Source organism: Adiantum capillus-veneris, chromosome 9 (assembly GCF_014529385.1).
Source record: "Adiantum capillus-veneris isolate H3 chromosome 9, ASM1452938v2, whole genome shotgun sequence".
NCBI classification, from domain to species: Eukaryota; Viridiplantae; Streptophyta; class Polypodiopsida; order Polypodiales; family Pteridaceae; genus Adiantum; species Adiantum capillus-veneris.
The window spans coordinates 65,780,451-65,800,872 of NC_140939.1; the positions used below are offsets into that span (position 1 = coordinate 65,780,451).

The following is a 20,422-nucleotide window of genomic DNA, read 5'->3' on the forward strand; positions in this document are numbered from 1 at the left end:
GAAGAGTGAAAAGCTAGGCAAAACTACTTAAGATCTTATAAAAGGGATTCTCTTACACAATGTGAAGAAATATGTTTGTGAACCTTAAAAGGCATTAACAAGCTATGCTTACATTCCATGAGTGAGCTTAAAAAGGTACGTAATTTACTAATGCATTTAGAATGTATTTTTTTCTATCACAAACTCCCATGACTAAGGTCTTCTCCTTAAATGTTTTGCAATGATGGGTACGAAGGTTTCTTTTGTGTTGAAACTTGCAGATATAGTGAAAGATCGAACGCTCGAGAGACTTAGCATCACTTTGATGAATGAAGCCCTATTGCCAAAAAGACAAAGGGATACAGGTGAGCCATCTCTCACCCTATCCATTAGTGTGCAATCAAGTACATCATGTACATCTACATCAGTAACAGGATGATCTGCAACATCTTTTGAAACCCCCATAGGCTGTACATTTGCCTCATTGGAATTTACATTTGTACTTCCACCATTGAACAAAGGCAGCAAAGTGTCATAAGTGTCTTGTGAGCTTACATTACTGTCTCTAGTACATGAGAGCAAGGGCTGAACAGAATCTTCCACAAACACAACATCCCATGACACCAAAATACGCTTTGTTTGTGGATGATACAACCTTTAACCTTTTCTTTTAGAACTATAACCAGCAAAAATACATTTGACAACCTTATCATCCAATTTTTTGCATCGTGTTTGTGGCAGCAAAGCATATGCCAAACAACCAAAAACACGCATATGCTCAATAGAAGGCTTTCTATCAGAAGGATATATGATTCAACAACCCCTCCATGTACTTTCTTCATGACCATGCAGGTTTTGCAAGACTAGAATCCATTTCACTTGTCCAAGGTACCTACACAAATAGCCGCACTTTGCACCTTATCAACGATATCTATTCATTGATTGAACATACACAAGTGCACGTAAGGAATGCCAACAACTATTTATTTGCGGTGCAAATTTGCAGAGCATGTCATTAGAGTGTTAACATAAATCTCTCTCAACTCACACTTCCCACACCCTTGAGCATTCATTAAAAATTTAGTCTGTATAATAAAACATATAGATTTCAAGCAACATTTGAAATTATGCAACTATGCAAAGGAATGAAAAGCTCACATTGTGCTTTCCTATGTTGTAGTTCATCAATGTTCCTCGATGTAGTTCATTAATACATGTACAGATATAGCATGCGAGTTCAACAGGAGTTTTTAAAGGTTATTTTTTATGCATTTTTCACATACTTAAGGGTACTAATAAAGTAGGAAACACACATATTGAATAGGAAAGGGCATGTTTTATTGATGAAAACATCATAGAATAATAGGCCTTTAGATAAGGCTATGATCAAACGTAATATATAGGTCTACACATAGTACCCCCCTTCCCCAACAATGTTTGGAGGTTTTTCTAGATGTCATTTTGAGCTCTATAGCAAGGGTTGAAAATGAAAAAGAAGATTCATTAAAAGTCCACAATTTTGCGACCTAAGAAAATCTCCTACTCATAATTTGCAAAAGCCTTAGACATGATTGTCCAAGGTGTTATTTAGACTAGTATGGCCGGTGGCCTTCGGCCGTGTCTCTCTCTCTCTCTCTCTCTCTCTCTCTCTCTCTCTCTCTCTCTCTCGTTGTGCAACTGAGAGGCGCAGGGCACACAGGTCGGTTCGTGCTCTTTTTGGGGGAATCACTTCCCCTTTTATTATAGTATAGATACGGAATCTATATAATGGACAGGATACATTTGAGAGAATATTATGAAAAATCCATGCACATTTAGAAAATATGTAGGCCTACAAGGTTACAAGCCCAAATTCAAAACAACAATTTCTTCACACTATGTATCCTTCATGGAACAATCTATAATTACTTTGATCTTTGTGTGCAATTTAGTTATGTCCTGATAATAGCTTAAGTGAAGGTTTTACACGCGGTGCCTTTGAATCACTCTTTGTACATATTGTAAATAAAGATACGGTTTAGTACAAGAAAATACAGTGTATTACAATTTACATCATATGATTTAGACTCGTACGGTGTCTTTTTTTAATTCTTAAGAACCATTTGATATTGTACACGATATGGTGTGTTATATCATACATATATCCATATAGTGCGACTGTGAGTACGACGTATTTGTACGATATGGGTATTCATACAACATATGGAAACTTCCCATTGATATATGGATCACCTTAACAGTGTCAAAACCTTGAACAACTTCATCTCTACCACAAATACATTTTGAGCCACTCAAAGATGTTGTCATGGGCCTCCTCTGCCTTTTCCACTTCCCTTGCATCATCGATATTATAGCGGATGACCCATCCATGACTAGTACCCGGGTATATTTTCACAAAACTCTGGACCTGCAAATTTTGACAGAGAGAAATGAAATGTATTAATAAAACAGAAAAAAAAAAAGCTTTTGTACCTCATTTCTCGACTCTAATATTTCTTGATATTGCATGACAACATCAGGCGGAGAAAACCTGTCTGTCTCTGCCGCTAAAATCGCTATGGGTGTCTTTACATCTGAAAAAATGAGGATTAAGGGGTTTAAGGTTTCCGGTTAATTAGGGCTTAGGAATGAGACTTATTTCAAGATAACAATCACAGCAAAACAAAACAATACTGCAAGAGAAAAGCCAACTATGTTTCCACACCTTTGAAGTCATCAACTGAGGCAAACGATGGATGGCACAATACTGCCACTTTTAAATAGTCCCGCTTTGCTAGCTCTACGACGACTTTGGCTGCAAAGCAGTCGGTTTGAAGGCAGTTTAGCAGCAGCAGCTAAGAACCTTATCATGCTTATCACACACACACATACAAATGCTTATTATAGACACATTTACAACCACAGACACAATCAGATCCTTACCCACAAATTGCCACAAATGAAGCTGGTTGATTAATTTTCATGCACAGTTGTGGTTGACTCAAAACTAAAAAACCTTTTATCAAACCCATGATCTTGCAAGAAATTTGAGATGTGGAAACTGATACCTCCCCAGCAAAATCCAACCGCTCCAGTCGAAAAAATTCCCTTGTTTTTCAGAGTTTCCACGATGCTTATTGTACCTTCAACAAAATCCATCTTGGAGAGAAAAACGACGGACTCAAATGTTTTGCAGAAGCGAGTCTTAACAAGCGAAGTATGAGACTAGCTAGCAATCTATTGGTGTACATACAGGTTCATGAGTCTTTTTCCATTCTTCAACTGGCACTCTGGCACTTGCGCTGAAAGGATCCTTGTTGAAATAGTCCGGCACAACCACCAAGTAACCGAGGGATGATGCAATCTTGTCTGCCAATTTTCTACATGATAGCACAAAATGTAATTAGCTTAGTCTTCGGAGGAAGTTTATGAGAGTATTTAAAAGAAGGCTGTCTGTCTTTTGTCCCTCCTCTAGCCGTCTTCGAACACGATTATGGAAAATTGATCCGTGCCATAAGGCAAAAGACTTCCCATTAAGGCTTACAGCTTTAATGCAGCCTTTCACTAGCAACACGGGCTGCTTGACAAGAGCTTGATAAATGGCCTCAGATGCATGAGGGTAAAAAATATTGTCCATTTCATGTTCGAGCGAAAATTCACAGCTGGGATTTCGGTCGGATTGTCTCTGGAAAAGGTTTAATAGTCCCATATTGTATCATGCCAAGCATACCACCAACATCATAGCAAAGAAATATGTTGCTGCGGTAGCTACTCATGGATTGTCAAACTGACACACTGCCTATGGTCGGTACAAACAAAACCAGACCTCCATGTTGCACACCTCCCAAACCTTCTCAGAAATCATGGAAGAGCACATCCTCATTGGAAAAATGGAAGCTTTTACACATGATTGAACGTTGAATGGGAAGAGACCCCCCTCACGATCACCTGAGAAGTGGAGATTCAAAACCTTCACAGAAAAGAAAAAATGAAAAGATGCATCAATGTTTATCTATGCAGAAACGGAGCTGCAAAAGCAATGGTGGGTGTGGGGCACTGGGGGTGTGTGTGTGTGTGATTTTAATTCAAAGCACCTCATTGCTGCACCTTTAAGCGCTTGAAAAGATTAAGAGCATAATAGCTGGTAGGACAGGATGAAAGAATTACCGAAAACATCTGAGACAAGGATGACCGCAGCTGTGGGGGTGGCAGAAGAAGGGTGCGACAGGTAGGAGAAGAAGGGGCCGAAGCTCTCTTCAGAGCCCGTGCATGCATGCTGGCATGGAGGGGCGGGAACACAGCACTCGGGACCGGCCATCTCTCTCTCTCTCGTATATCAGGTCTTTTGAGGTCTTTTGGGATTGTTCCTCGCCACGTTAAAATCTTTCTTCCCCTCCTCCTCTTCCTCCTCCTCTCTCTCTCTCTCTCTCTCTCTCTCACACAGTTTCCAATATTTTGTTCGATCTCAATTCAATGTGAATGCAGCTAACGAAGCACTCTAGTTTATTTGAGAGAGAGAGAGAGAGAGAGAAAGAGACTTTTCATGAAAGCGTGCTAGATTTTCTACCTGAGAGTGTTTGGGATACTGATGGTCGTGGTTCACAGGTGTACCTCCGCATAAATTGGATACCGATCGTAGTGCTTCAGAGGGGTACCTCGTCAAAAACCACAAGGAGTGTTAGAGTTTTCTCAAGCTCAATGTTCATGATCATACAAGATGTCAATGTTATTGTTTGTTGTTCCATTTTTATGTTTAAAAAAGAAGAAAACTTGTAAGTCTCCTTGCATGGGGGAGTTTGCACAGTCCTCCCTAATTTTTATAATACGAGAGAACGTGCCATTCCCAGGGCAACGTGCAATTTTCAGTGTGTTCATTAACTGCGTGTTCAGTGTCAAAAATCAAAAAATGATAATGCTTACTCATCGCACGGTTGAATGTCTATCGCCAATGCACTTCCTTACATCAACAATGTTGGGTATCTCCTGCACTTAACGAGCACTTAACCCGCTGCAAGAGATGACATCCCAGAGAGGATACCCTTCAAGAAGTTTTTCTCCTATTGTGAGGACACCACATTTTGTATACATATTGATCAAACCACCACCAAGCATGAAATCGTACTCCCAACAAACATTGACTAGCGATCACATCGTGAATTCCAATACCCATGTGAGAGTCTTTCATAAGGCCACAGGCCTTCAAGGTGTAAGTGTAGGTGAATGTATTTGGAGAAAGAGGTTCCGTAACAACAATCAAGAGATTTCTTGCAATGAGCATATTAGGTATATCTTGCAACCAACACGTTGCAGGTTATGACACTCCAGGGAGAATGTGAATCAAGAACTTTTCATCTTTTGATGCTTTATGACAGTACCACATTTGGCATACATATCAACGAAGCGCTGCCAAGCATGACATCCTTTACCGACAACGTCGGACTAGGTATCTTCTCGTTAATTCTCTCACCCATGTCAACAGGTTGCATAAGGCCACTGGCCTTCAAGGTGCAAGCGTCGGTGAATGTATTTGGAGAAAAGTCTTCCATTTGCATCCGCTTCAAGAGCTACACTCTCACAATGAAGTTGGGCATATCCATCAATCAATGCGTTCGAGGTGATGACATTCCGGAGGGAAGCCCATCAAGAGGTTATTTTGCTATCGTGGGAGCACCACATTTGACATATAGTTAGACCAAAGCACCACCAAGTACGATATTTCTTCACCAACAATCCCTTATCAACAATCTTCATATGAGAAACCATCACTTGCCATTTGTCTAAAGCAGCCTAGAGTACTCCAAGAGATCTCACTTCACATCTGATGAATGCCTTCAAGATGCACGCATAGGTGATTGCATCTAGACAAAGGCCCTCACTTTGCATCCACTGAGAATAGCCGAGAGCTTTCCGTCCCTGCTCCTATTGTGCGTATCGTGCAATCAGTTAACACTGTTCTGAATAGTAAGCTCCTCAAGCATCTGCAAAAAACAGCCCAGAGCTCCCGACGCGGCCCTTGTCGGGCATATCCTGCAATCATAGCGTTCCAAGAGACAACATCCCGCACCACATTTGGCATACATATCGACCAAGGCATTGCCAAGCATGGCAATTTTTTGCAAACAGCCCCTATTAAAGTGAATTTTCAAGCCCATATCGGCATCTTGCGTACATCAAGATGCATGCGTATGTGATTGCATCTGGAGAGAGGCTCCGGATTTGTGTGCGTATCCTGCAATCAGTTAACGCCGTTCCGAAGAGTAAGCTCCTCAAGCACTTGCAGAAAACAACACAGAGCTCCTGACGGGGCCCTTGTCGGGCATATCTTGCAATCATAGCGTTCCAAAAGACAACATCCAACACCACATTTGGCATAGATATCGACCAAGGCATTGCCAAGCACAACAATTTTTTGCAACAGTCCCTGTTAAAGGGAATTTTCAAGCCCATATTGGCATCTTGCATATAGTCACATGCCCTTAAGATGCACACGTATGTGATTGCATATGGAGAGAGGCCCTCGCTTTGCATCCGTTGAAAACAACGGAGAGCTTTTTGACCCTGCTCCTGTTGTGCGTATCCCGCAATCAATGCACTCCAGGAGACGGCATTCGGGACAGGAAGTCACGCACGTTTTGTGCTTTCTGAAGTGCACCACATTTAGCATATTTATCGACCAAACCAGTGCCAAGCACGACAATTTCTTGCAACAATTTCTTGCAACAGCTGTTGACTAACAATATGAGTGTGAATTTTTAAGCCCATATCAACGTCTTGCGTAGAGCTGCATGCCTTTGAGATGCCTGCGTATGATTGCATCTATGGCTACGAAGGTGATTGCATCTGCTGACCCGCATGCCTTCAAGATGTCTGCGTAGGTGATTGAATCTACGGCTGCGTATGTGATTGCATATGCTGACCCGCATGCCTTCCAGATTCTTGTGTAGGCGTAGTTGATTGCATCTGGAGAGAGACCCTGCCTGCGATTGCATCTGCTGTCCCACATGCCTTCGAGATGCTTGTGTAGGCATAGGTGATTGCATTTGGAGAGACCCTGCCTGCCATCGAGACAGGAATCTTCTCAGGCACGTTTCGTGTTTTCTGAAGTGCACCACATTTAGCATACATATCGACCAAGGCATTTCCAAGCACGAGAATTTTTTGCAACAGCCCTTGACTAATAATATTAGAGCAATTTTTAAGCCCGTATCAACATCTTGCATAGAGCCACATGGCTTCAAGATGCATGTGTAGGTGACTGTATCTGGACAGAGGCCCTCACTTTGCATCCACTGAAACAGCCAAGAGCTTTCTGTCCGTGCTCTCGCAATCAATGCACTGCAAGAGACGCCATTCGGGACAGGAAGCTCCTTAGGCACGTTTTGTGATTTCTGAAGTGCACCACATTTAGTCTCCATTTAGTATACGTATCGACCAAGGCATTGCCAAGCACGACAATTTCTTGCAACAGCACTTGACTAACAATATGAGAGTGAATTTTTAAGCCCATATCAACAGCCCACAGCTTTCGGCACGGCCCATGTCGGGCATATCCTGCAGTCATAACGTTCGAAGAGACAACATCCCGCACCACATTTGGCATACCTATTGACCAAGGCATTGCCAAGCACGGCAATTTTTGCAATAGCCACTATTAAAGAATTTTCAAGCCCATATCGGCATCTTGCGTATAGCCACATGCCTTCAAGATCCACGCGTATGCGATTTCATATGGAGAGAGGCCCCCGCTTGGCATTCGGGAGAGAGACCTGCCTGCAATTGCATCTGTTGACCCGCATGCCTTCGAGATGCTTGCGTAGGCGTAGGTGTAGGTGATTGCAGCTGGAGAGACCCTGCCTGCGAGATAGGAAGATCCTTAGGCATGTTTTGTGAGGCCCTCACTTTGCATCGGCTGTAGACAATCGAGAGCTTTCTGTCCCTGCTTCTGGTATGCGTATCCCGCAATCAATGCACTCCAAGAGACGGCATTCGGGACAGGAAGCTCCTCAGGCACGTTTTGTGCTTTCTGAAGTGCACCACATTTAGCATACATACCGATCAAGGCCCCCTCTTTGCATCCGCTGAAAACAGCCGAGTGCTTTCTGGCCCTACTCCTGTTGTGCGTATCTCGTCCAAGAGATGGCATTCGGAACAGGAAGCTCCTCAGGCACGTTTTGTGCTTTCTGCACCACTACATATCGAGCAAGGCATTGCCAAGCACGACAATTTCTTGCAAAAACCTTTGACTAACAACATCAGAGTGAATTTTTAAGCCCATATCAACATCTTGCGTAGAGTCGCATGCCTTCACAATGCCTACGTAGGTGATTGCATCTATGGATGCATAGGTGATTGCATCTGTTGACCCACATGCCTTCAAGATGGCTGCATAGGTGATTGCATCTATTGACCCGCATGCCTTCTAGATGCGTGCGTAGGTGTAGTTGATGGCATCAAGAGAGAGACTGTTCCTGCAATTGCATCTCCTGACCCGCATGCCTTCGAGATGCATGTGTAGGCGTAGGTGATTGCATCTGGAGAGACCCCGCCTGCCATCGAGACAGGAAGCTCCTCAGGCACGTTCTCTGCTTTCTGAAGTGCACCACATTTAGCATACATATCGACCAACGCATTGCTAAGCACGAGAATTCTTTACAACATCCCTTGAATAACAATATCAGAACGAATTTTTAAGCCCATATGAACATCTTGTATAGAGCCACATGCCTTCAAGATGCACACGTAGGTGATTGCATCTGGAAAGAGGCCCTCATTTTGCATCCGATGAAAACAGCTGAGAGCTTTCTTTCCCTGATCCTGTTGTGCGTATCCACAATCACTGCACTCCAATAGACAACATTCAGGGCAGGAAGCTCCTCAAGCACGTTCTGTGCTTTTTGAAGTGCACCACATTCATCATACGTATCAACCAAGGCATTGCCAAGCACGAAAAATTCTTGAAACAGCCCTTGACTAACAATATGAGAGCGAATTTTTAAGCCCATGTCAATAGCCCAGAACTCCCGGTGCGCCCCATGTCGGGCATATCCTGCAGTCGTAGCATTCCAAGAGACAACATCCAACACCACATTTGGCATATATATCGACCAAGGCATGTAGTTGTACGCAAGATGTCGATATGGGCATGAAAATTCACTTTAATAGGGGTTGTTGCAAAAAATTTCCGTAGCATACGTATCGACCAAGGCATCAATCAAGCATGACATTTTCCTGCAACAACCCTTGACTAACAATATGAGAGCGAATTTTGAAGCCCATATCAACAACCCAGAGCTCCCGTGCGGCCCATGTCGGGCATATCATGCAATCATAGCATTCCAAGAGACAACATCCCGCACCACATTTGGCATACGTATCGACCAAGGCATTGGCAAGCACGACAACAACCGCTATTAAAGTGAATTTTCAGGCCCATATTGGCATCTTGCGTACAACCACATGCCTTCAAGATGCGATTGCATCTAGAGAGAAGGCACCGCTTTGCATCCGCTGAAAACAGGCGAGAGATGGCATCTGCCGACGTGCATGTCTTCAAGATGGCTGCGTAGGAGATTGCAGGCATACATATCGACCAAAGCATTGGTAGCAACATGCCTTCAAGATGCACGTTTGTGTGATTGCATGTGGAGAGAGGCCCCCGCTTTGCATCCACTGAAACCAGCGCACGACATCTTTTTTCAACACCCTCTGACTACCAATATGATTGTGAATTCTTGTGCCCATATCAGCATCTTGGGTAGAGCCACATGCCTTCAAGATGCATGTGTAGGTGGTTGCATTTGCTGGAAATAGACTAGAGATTTATCTTGTGACAAATCCTCATCATGCTCTACTTGTTTATGCTTGACTTGTGTTCCAAGCATTGCTTGTTCCTTGGATTTCGTTAATAAAAAATTGACAAAATAGATTGTGTTTAAAGATCTTGTATGAGGCCACAAGCCTTCGAGGTGGAAGCGTAGGTGAGTGCAATTAGATTTGGGCCTTCTCGTTGCATCCAGTAAAAACAGTCGAGAGTTTCCTTGCCACGATGAGGTTGGCCATATCCTGCAATCCACTCACTACAAGAGATGATAGCCTGGAGAGGATCTCCATCACAAACTTCTCGTGCTATCATGACGGCACTACATTTGGCATACATATAGATCAAAGCACCGCAATCAATGGATTCCAAGAGACAACAGCCTCTGACTAACAATATAACTGCAATCAATGCATTCCAAGAGGTGACATTTTGGACAGGAAGCTCCTCAAGACAATGCAACAACCTTTGCCTGACATTATAATCCTGTAATCAGTGCATGCCGGGAGGTGAAATTTTGGACCGGAAGCTCCTTCATACAGTTCCAAGTACGACATCTTTTTTCAATAGCCTCTGACTAACAATATAATCCTGAATCAGTGCATTCCAAGACAGTGCCAAGCATGAAATCTTTTTTCAAAGGCCTCTGACTAACAATATAATCCTGCAATCAGTGCATTCCAAGAGGTGACATTTTGGACAAGAAGCTCCTCAAGCACTTTTTGTCCTTTCTCAAGTGCACCACATTTGGCATACATATTGACCAAGACTACCAAGCACGACATCTTTTTTCAACAATGTAATTGTGAATTTTTGTGCCCATATCAGCATCTTGCGTAGAGCCACATGCCTTAAAGATTCTTGCGTAGGTGATTGCATCTAGACAGGTCCTCGCTTCGCAGCTCGATTCTACATGTGGCGATTAAAGAAGTGCAACAGAGCCGCATGTCTTTACGATGCCTCCGTAGGTGATTGCATCTGGAGAGAGTCCCTCGCTTCGCATTTGTGGTCCAGAGCTTCTCATGCCTTCAAGATGTAAGCATATCCTTCAAGACAAAAGTATAGGTGACTGACTTTGGAGAGATACACTTGCTTTGCACCTACTAAATTCCTTGAGCGCACCACATTTGGCATGCATAACGACCAAGACAGTGCTAAGCACGACATCTTTTTTTAACAATGTAGTTGTGAACTTTTGTGCCCATATTAGCATCTTGCATAGAGCCACATGCCTTCAAGCTGTGTGCGTAGGTGATTGCATCTAGAGAGGCCCACACTTTGCATCTGGATTTTGCCTGCGACGATGAAAAAAGCACAACAGAGCCGCATGCCTTTTTATATGCTTGTGAGGTGACTAACAATATATTTGTTAATTTTTGTGCCCATGCCGCACGCATCTTACGTACGCTCCCATGTTCCTAAAAATATTGTAATCATAGAAGTCCAGGAAACAACTTTACGTCCTTCCAGCTTGTTAAAAAATACATATGCGTTCTCAGTACTACCACATTTACCATACATGTCAACAAGGCTGTCCCCCTACAATGAGGTGCAAATCGAGGCCATTTGCAATAGAGTATGCATGAACGTCCATTCCATCATTCAAATCTTTTGAGTTGATGCATGCCTTCAACACACTTAGAAATGTCACATCATCTGGGGCAATAACCTTTTACATTGCTCTAAAAAGAGCAAAGGCCTCTCTACTATAACCTTCTTTGACGTAACCAATGATCAATGTATTCCATCCAACTCCATTTGGCTCCCTTGTCTTGTTAAAGACAATTTGAGCACAATGTACGTTGCCAAGTTCAACATGCATGAAAACGAGACTACTCCCCACATGTGAATCAGACTCGAAACCATATCTAGCCACAAAAGTATGTACTTTTGAACCTCCTTCAGGGGACAAAAGGTCAGCGCAAGCCTTCAGAACGACAACAAAGAGCACCTTATCAGGCTCTACATGTGTCTCCAAATTTTACCAAATGAAAGAACTGCAATTTCAGCTTTGTCATGTTTCACATGAGCTAAACGCATTGTTGTCCAAGAGAACACATTGGGCTGAAAGCAAGGGATGGTGGTACAAAATTGGTTGTCCTTGACACCACCTAGGCTTGGTGGGTGTGGTAAGGAGAATCAGACCCAAGTAAAAGATGCAAAATTGAACAAAAAGGAGAAACAATAAAATCAATTTCTTGGAGGCTTTATAATCTACTCTACTTTATTCTTTTCTCCCAAAACGGGTTATAACAGATAAACGACGTGGGTGCAAGAAGTGGGGAAGGAGATTCGGTTGGCTCTCTCTCTCTCTCTCTCTCTCTCTCTCTCTCTCTCTCTCTCACACACACACACACACACACACACACACACACACACACACACGCATTCTCTGTTTTGTTCTCTGTGGAGCACCCACCGTTCCCGCCCACCCTCTCTCTCTCTCTCTCTCTCTCTCTCTCTCCCTCTCTCTCTCTCTCTCTCTCTCTCTCTCTCTCTCCCACCATACAGCCATGGCAGCTCAGGCCAGTACCATATCTTCAGAGATGACGATGGATACTGAGCGTGATTCCTTCACCTATCTCGAGTCAAGGGTACCTGCATCTACATAGGGTGCTATGATGGAAACCACGAGCATTCATGAACTTGTCAGCAACCAAGTATTTTTGCGAGACTATTGGGCACAAAAGAAGCATGAGCAACGACACAAGGAGCGCAACCCTGCTAAGAGAGCTGAACTTGCTACAACCAGATCAAGGAACAATATATGCAAAGCCATGGCTAGATGTTGGTGTCGGCAGACCCAAGGACTAACAACACTAGAACAACAAGAAATTCTAGAGCAGCTCATGCATCATCAGCCATTTTCCAAGTTGAGGAGTTCAGTTGTGCAATCGAGTCTTCTTTCCGTTGTTTGCAACACATTGACTCAGCTGAAAGTGCCCCACTCTTCAACTGAGCTTTTTGTGAAGAGAACCTCTTTGACGATGATACTGACAATGGTGATCAGAGCATAACCACTGTGAACCAGTCCAAAATTGTTGCTGCCTTGGGTGTTCATCGACGTAATATAGCGGCAACAAGCAGTCGACTGTGAATGAAAGATGAGGATGAAGTTTTGCCACTTAGTGCTTGTCACAGATAGTTGCCTCTGCATACAAGTATCACAGTCGAAACTAGAGATTTGGTGGCCGCTTTCTGGAAATCTGAGACAAGAGTTTCTCCTAACAAAAAGGATATCTGTAAGCACATGATCGAGGCAAAATGTGTCATCAAACATCCCATACATCTTCTAAATGATTCTCAGGTAATATGTGCTGCCCACACTGTAATCCTTGCTCGCCTTTTTACTCTTGGATTAACACAGAATACCAGAACTTGTTAGCCAACAATCATTGTACGAATACTCAGCTCCATAGTACCATTTCCAGCATGCCAAAATTTGACCAATTCCTAGCATGCCAAACCTGGTATCATTCTGGTACCAATTGCTACCTCAGTAGTACCCAATTTGAAGCTTCTCTAGATTCTGAATAGTACCAAACAGATGCATAGTACCATTATTTGGTAGAAATGCTCCAAAGTAAAGATGCACAGTCCCAATTAGGTACTCTGGAAAGTTGTTATTTTGGAACTATGGATCCATTTTGTAGCTTTGCAGTATACAAAAAAGTACCCAAAATTGGTACTATGCAGGGTACAGACATGTACCCACTTTGGCACTAGGGATCCTGTTTGATACTGTGAAGTTAGGCTGGTACTATGCAATGTACATAATTTGGTACTAGGGATACTGTTTGATACTATTAAGTCAGGCTGGTACTATGAAATGTACAGGATTTGGTACTAGGGATCCTTTTTGGTACTATGGATTCAAGCTAGTACTATGCAATGTACAGGGTTTGGTACTAGGGATCCTTTTTGGTTCTATGAATTCAAGCTAGTACTATGCAATGTACATGATTTGGTACTAGGGATCCTTTTTTGTACTATGAATTCAAGCTAGTACTATGCAATGTACAGTATTTGGTACTAATGATCCTTTTGGGTACTATGAATTTAGGCCGGTACCATGCAATGTAGAGAATTTGGTACTGGGGATCATGTTTGGTACTATGAATTCAGGCTGGTACCATGCAATGTACAGAATTTGGTATTAGGGATCCTGTTTGGTACTAGGTTTGGTACTATGAATTCAGGCTGGTACCATGCAACGTACAGAATTTGGTACTAGAGATCCTGCTTGGTACTATGAACTTAGGCTAGTACCATGCAATGTACGAAACTTGGTACTAGGGATCCTGTTTGGTACTCTGAATTCAGGCTGGTACCATGCAATGTACAGAATTTGGTAGTAGGGACCCTGTTTTGTACTATGGATTCGGTTGGTACTATGCAATGTACATAATTTGGTACTATGGACCCTGCTTGGTCCTATGAATACATGCTGGTTCTATGCAATGTACAGAAATGTACCCACTTTGGTACTATGAATCCAGTTTGGTACTATCAATCCAGTTTGGTGCTTTTCTGCACTTAATTTGGTACTATAGCCTGAAATCTGGCACTACAGTGCCAAATTTGGTATTTTAGAATGAGTTGGTGGTTTACATTGTTAATTTTGGTACTGTAAACTACTTTGGTGCTTTGCTGTTTTATAGTAATATTCTGAGCTCTAATGTGGATCAAATTTTGTATATAGGTGGAGCTCTACAGAAGATTCAAAAGCACGTATGGTGCGGTGGAGTTGTCACTTAGGTCCTTTGAGACACTCAAGCCATTCTTTGTCCGAAAATTTAAGGAGCGCTATACTTGCTGCTGTATTTACCATATCCAGACGGTATACTTCAGGGATGCTTTCAATCAAATGCGCCAGAACAAGTTTGGGCATCACGCAAAGGAACATCCATGTACATGCTCCATTTGTGGTACACAGTGTGAAGTAGGTGAGTGTTCTACAAACCAGGCAGTTTTTCAGCACATAAGTATCTCGCTGGATTTCATATTGTGCCCTCGCCCTAAGGATCATGAATATCATGCACAGCGATGCTTGCTGGGAGAGTGCCCTAGATGTGGTGTAAGGAAGTTGTCATTCTGCCCAGATGAGATTGCAGCAGATAGCAGGGAGGTGATTGTTAAGATATTTAAGGATGTGGATATTGGACAGGTTAATGCTGGAGGAAACGAGAAGAAGAGAAAGGAGTTAGTCGTGGAAAGGATGAAAAGTGCAACTTTCATTCATCTTTTTTCAAATCATCTGAAAAGCTTTGTCAAGCACAACTTTGTTTTTAGGTGGTAGGCCCAACAATTTAAAGACTACTTGCTAAAGTTTCCAAGAGACGTTGTGGTTTCTGTTGTTGATTTTGCAGAGAATTATAGCTTTAAAGTGCAGAATGAGATTCAGTCCATGCATTGGTGGTCAACACAAGTCACAATACTGGTGCACATCTCTTATATCAGAAATTCAGTAGGAGCCATTGAGAAGACTCTGCATTTTTACATATCAGACGATAAGCTCCATGACATGCTCTTTGTTCAGCATTGTTTTCTCTTGCATGACAGTTGGATGAAACAACAAGGACATTGTTTCCGGTATCATTGGGTTTGGTCAGATGGTGCCGCTTCACAGTTCGAGGCACGACGACCATACTATTTTGTAGCTAGGTATTATCAGTTGACAGGATTGCATATGATTCACAACTTCTCCGCTTCAAGACATGGAAAAGGAGAGCATGATGGTGCAGGTGCTGTTATCAAGAGAACCTTGACGCATGAGGAGCTAAAGCCCAATGGTTGGCCCATGAAGTGTGCGGCTGATGTGGTCAATTTTCTAAACGTGAGGTTTAACACAGCGAGGGAAGGTGGGGGTGCGAGCACAAGAAGGGTCTTCTGGTTGGTTTCATCGAATGATGTGTTGCGTTCTCCACTATGGGACTGCAAACCAATTGCAGGGTCTCGCTCATTCCATTGTGTTGACGGCTACTCAACACACAATCCATGTGATGTGCGTTTTAGGACGTTGTCTTGCTTTTGTTATCCTTGTGTGCATGGGCAATGGAGGAGATGCAATAATAAACAGCGCACTGAAGAATGGAAATATCTCTCCATTGAGCCATTGACAGAGTCTGTACAAGTAGGTAGTGATGAGGACGAGGATGATGAGGAAAACTACAATGATCTTCTTTCCTCCCAAGTGAGTGTGGATTTAACCATGCCTATGTATGGAGGAGACCCTAAGGTGCTGAGCCAATTATTGCCCATTGGGGATAACTTTGCAGTGAAAGCAGCTGAGGAGAAAGAGGACTTCTACCTTCTAAAGTGCACCAAAACCATGTACCAGGCACCAAGAGTACTGAAGGACCTTTGGCATAACAAGATCGTAAAGGGTGGAATTCTGGTTGAGGGTTTGTACTATGCCCTGGTTGAGGGAAAAGTTGATACTTATACCCTATTGAATGAGAAACCACCGGTCATGATCTACTCCCATCTTGTTAGAGCCATACGGTTCCCTATGGAGGTCATACCGGGCCTGCATAACCATTTTAAACTATCCTCAGAGATATATGAAAATATCTACAAAAGTATGCCATATGACAAAGGGAGTGACCACGAGGGGAGCCATACAACGTAAACCCCAACTACAAGTCTAGCCACTGGCAGCAACAACTGTAATTCTCTTGAATAGAATCTTACTTGTGATCAGTAGTGTGTACTTGCTAATTTGTTTTCAGCTGACTCTTGTAGTACCAAATTTGATAGCCAGACTGCCTAATCCTTGTTTGATAGCAGGATACTTTAATATGGTTGAAAATATCTTAGGCAGGTGCAAGAATCCGGGTTTAGTTATCAATGGGACACAAATTAAAGTGGGAAGGAGTAATCAATGCTCGTGGGTTATTTGACATTTCTACTGATTCAGGCTTCACATGCAAATAGCAACAGAAAAATTACCAAAGAAGTGGCAAGAAAAAGATCATGTGCAGAAAAATTAAGTGCATGTGTTAAACTTTTGCAGACGAAGGTTCATGCAATAATTTCTTATTACACGAAAATGCCAGTCTTTTACAGAATATTTTACACATAAGGGGGGTCAAACCAGTACGAGTACGCTTCCAAAGATACAAAGTAGTCAGCAACATACAGGGAGATGTCGTCCTCTACATCAAACAAGGGTGTGCGTCGGCTATAAGCGGTGGGGAACTTCTCATCTAGCCATCCTGTGATCCATGGCAGAATGACATCCATGAGATACTTCGGCTCGTTCTGATAGTAATATTTTGGCTCATATGTCCGAATGCAGCAACACGACTCATAAACGTTCTTCAATGATTTGTATCTTGTGTCGTCCACAAGGAGCGTGCTGTCTTCATTAAATTAAGGATGCTTGCGCCAAACTGTTCACAGGAGCTTCAGGAAAATGGGCTTGTCGCCGAACTGCCCCAAACGGCCTGCCACATCCTTCATAGAGGAAGCCCATTTTTCACAATGGGACTGGTCAAAAATATATGTGTCAAGTAAACTAAGTTGTTAGAGCAGGTATACAGTTCAGAGTACCAAAGTCTGAAAAACAGCAACAAGTTCTGTACATAACAGTACCAAAGCACCAAAACACCAAAGTACCAAAAGTACCAAAGGACTTAATCACCAAAGTCTGAAAAACAGCAAGTTCTGTACATAACAGTACCAAAGTACCAAAGGACTAAAATCACCAAAAAAAGAAAAACAGCAAGTTCTATACATATCAGTATCAAAGTACCAAAGTACCAAAGGACTTAAATCACCACAGTCTGAAAAACAGCAAGTTCTGTACATAACAGTACCAAAGTACCAAAGGACTTAAATCACCAAAAAAAGAAAAACAGCAAGTTCTGTACATAACAGTACTAAAGTACCAAAGTAAGTTGTGCAAATAGTACCAGGTTGTATGGACAGTATCAAGTTGTGCAAACAGTACCAAAAGTACCAAATGTACCAAAGGACCAAAATGAATAAAAATAACCAAAAAGAACCAAAAGAAACAAATAGTTCCCAATTGTGCAAACATTACCAAATTGTGCTAACATTACCAAAATTATGTGGACAGTATCAATTGGTACAAACAGTACCAAATCCTATACACGATAATACCAAATAGTACAAAAAGAACCAATAGTACCAGAATATGTACAAATCAGTAGCAAAGGTAGATACAATACCAAAATCAGCCAAACCAGTTTGGAAATTAAGGGATTCATACCTAAAAAGATACTTTGCATCTTCATCAACTTAGGGAAGCAAGCATGCAGTATGGTCATCAGATTGTGTCGTTGGCTGCAGGACCAAAGCATCACATCGCATCGCCTCCTCAGGCTAAGGATGAAATCCTCCGCATCAGGTCTGACCACGCAATATTTGTGCCGGGAGACCTGCACCCATCGGGGCTTACATCCCTAAGGAAATGGGATTTTCCACAAATCTTCGGGTTCTTCATGACAATCCTTCAACATAACTCCATTCACATCCAGAATGACAAGGCACTTAGTGCTCGCCTTTACGTCCAGCGGCATTGATGTATCCGGTCGCTTTTCATTCAGCCACCACCTTTCCCTCACTGAAGTACCATGAAGCAAAATGAGTAAAGGAACACCCAGCCTTTTGGCAATAGAAAGTGTGGACATATAGCACCATTAAAGGTTACCAATTGTTGACAGCATGACATAACAAGGAACGGACACATTAACATCTGACTAACATGACACCAAACATTGACAAACGCAAAATGGGACGTATTTCATGATAAGCCATAAGCAAGTACAAAATGCTGTTAAATAGCTAATTCTTGGAGGTTCGCGGCTTGAGACCATGACCTTTGGGGCTCTTTTTACATTTCATACGGAAGAGTTCAAAGAGTGTGGCACAGTCAATGTTATAACCTGTTTCTAAGGTTGTCGCTTGCCCCGCACCTTCATCCTCCTCCATGGCTTTCGTCTCCTCCGCAAAATAAGTTTCCTCCTCCGTGCACATACTCTTTCGCAGCCTCCTTCGCACCCTCCTTCGCACTCTCGGCAGGTTCCGCCTCCTTCGCACTGTCAGCAAGTTCCACCTCACTCTTTGCCTGCTGCCTCGTCTTTCTGCCTGCCTTCTCCTCTACATACTTTGGAGTTGCATCCAAACATCGGCCGCCGAGGGAACTTCCACTGCCACCTCCTCATCAGCCTGAATTTCTGCATTGTTCTTCTTGCCTAGCTCTATCTCTATGTCATCAACTTCCTCAATCGGTTTGCTTTCCTGTTTATCCTTCTCCTGCACTTCAGTTTTCAGTTTAGCTTCTGCCATACCAGATCCCACACCAGCCTCAGACCCTTTCCCTTGTGCTGGCATTAGAGCCTTGTTGGCTTTCCTGCGCTTCGGCTTTAGTGTTATCTTCCTCCAAACTGGAGTCTAGAGCAGGCTCACTCTTTTTGCCTTCCATCGTGTTGGCACCAATGTCATGCAGTACTTCATGCAATGACTTATAAGAATATTCCTGGAACATGTGACTAGCATCTGACTTGCCGTATCTAGGAAGATCCTTTCGATCCACAGGGGTGTTGGTGTTGTCATGGGTGTCCGTGTTAACCCTCACGGCTCACGGACACCCTATCACCTACGAGACGGACGTTGTAACCTACGGTGGACATTGTATTATTTATTTGGTAGAGTCAGGTACCGGGCTTGTCGGTCCAATAGGAAAAGGGTAAGAGTGATCGCCGATGAGAGGCGCACTCTAACTGGGACATTCAAGGGATTAGTTGGCTAAGCATGGGCGCCCAAGTGTGAATGGGGTGAGCTCATATAAAAGCCAACTAAACCTAAAATTCACTTATTCTCTCATTTGTGCAATAGAAGAGTGCTCTTGCTCCATCTCCATCTTCTTCTTCTTCACCTCCTTGTGTGTGTGTGTATGAGAGAGAGAGAGAGAGAGAGAGAGAGAGAGAGAGAGAGAGAGAGAGAGAGAGAGAGAGAGAGAGAGAGAGAGAGCATTGCGGCGGCACGACGGTGGTGAAGCGGTTGAGCGTGACGTAGCGGCGTCTCCTTCTTCTTCGCGGCGAGGAATCCTCCACGGCAGGAGCATAGAGCGGTGAGTGACACACCATTGCCCTCTTTTGAGCTTACTAGTTAAGCTAGTTGTGTGCTTGGAGCCGTCTGTGGCTCGAACACAGTGTTAGGCAAGGCCCTTGCTTCGACAGTGCGGCAAGGAGCGCACATTTTTGGCGCCGTTGCTGGGGAATCACCCTGCACTAAGCCCAAGAGGCACTTTGTGCTTCTCCTATGAGTTGTTTGTAGTAGGAAAGAAGAGGAAGAGGAAGAGGAATGAATTATTTTTTTGCAGGTTGTTAATTTTTGTATTGTTTGCAAGTTCTATGATTTCTGCATAATGTTGTGTTTTCTGTTTGCACACAGTCTTTGCACAATTAGTAGTCGTTAGCTTGTTCGCAGTGAATGAATAAGTAGGTAGACAGTTAGCAATTTTTGTTTGCACACAGTCTGTACACAGTTTTCTGTCAAGGTTTGCCTGCACACAGTCTTTGCACAGTAAGGTAGTGAGAGAGGAAGTAGGTGGACAGTTAGCCCACTGTCAGTAAGCAGTTAGCAGAGTGGTTAACAGATTAGTTAGTGGTTAGCAAC

General features: G+C 43.0%; 1 protein-coding gene across 1 annotated transcript; it reads right to left on the bottom strand.

Annotated features, from left to right (window-relative positions):
• Window positions 1–2,036: 2,036 nt before the first annotated feature.
• On the bottom strand, window positions 2,037–4,428 carry LOC147450595 (endo-1,3;1,4-beta-D-glucanase-like). The gene is made up of 7 exons (XM_086519764.1): window positions 4,126–4,428; window positions 3,907–3,928; window positions 3,212–3,338; window positions 3,027–3,117; window positions 2,684–2,773; window positions 2,452–2,552; window positions 2,037–2,386 (listed from the first exon to the last, which is right to left on the bottom strand). The coding sequence occupies exons 1-7, from the start codon at window positions 4,274–4,276 to the stop codon at window positions 2,246–2,248; spliced, it is 723 nt and encodes a 240-aa protein (XP_086375890.1). The 5' UTR covers window positions 4,277–4,428; the 3' UTR covers window positions 2,037–2,245.
• Between the last annotated feature and the right edge of the window lie 15,994 nt (window positions 4,429–20,422).

Coding starts and splice junctions, on each gene's coding strand:
- LOC147450595 (XM_086519764.1), bottom strand. CDS start 4,276: ATGGCCGGTCCCGAGTGCTGTGTTCCCGCCCCTCCATGCCAGCATGCA. Junction 3,929..4,125: donor CCTTGTCTCAGATGTTTTCG/GTAATTCTTTCA, acceptor TTTTCTGTGAAG/GTTTTGAATCTCCACTTCTC. Junction 3,339..3,906: donor TTTGAATCTCCACTTCTCAG/GTGATCGTGAGG, acceptor GCTATCATGTAG/AAAATTGGCAGACAAGATTG.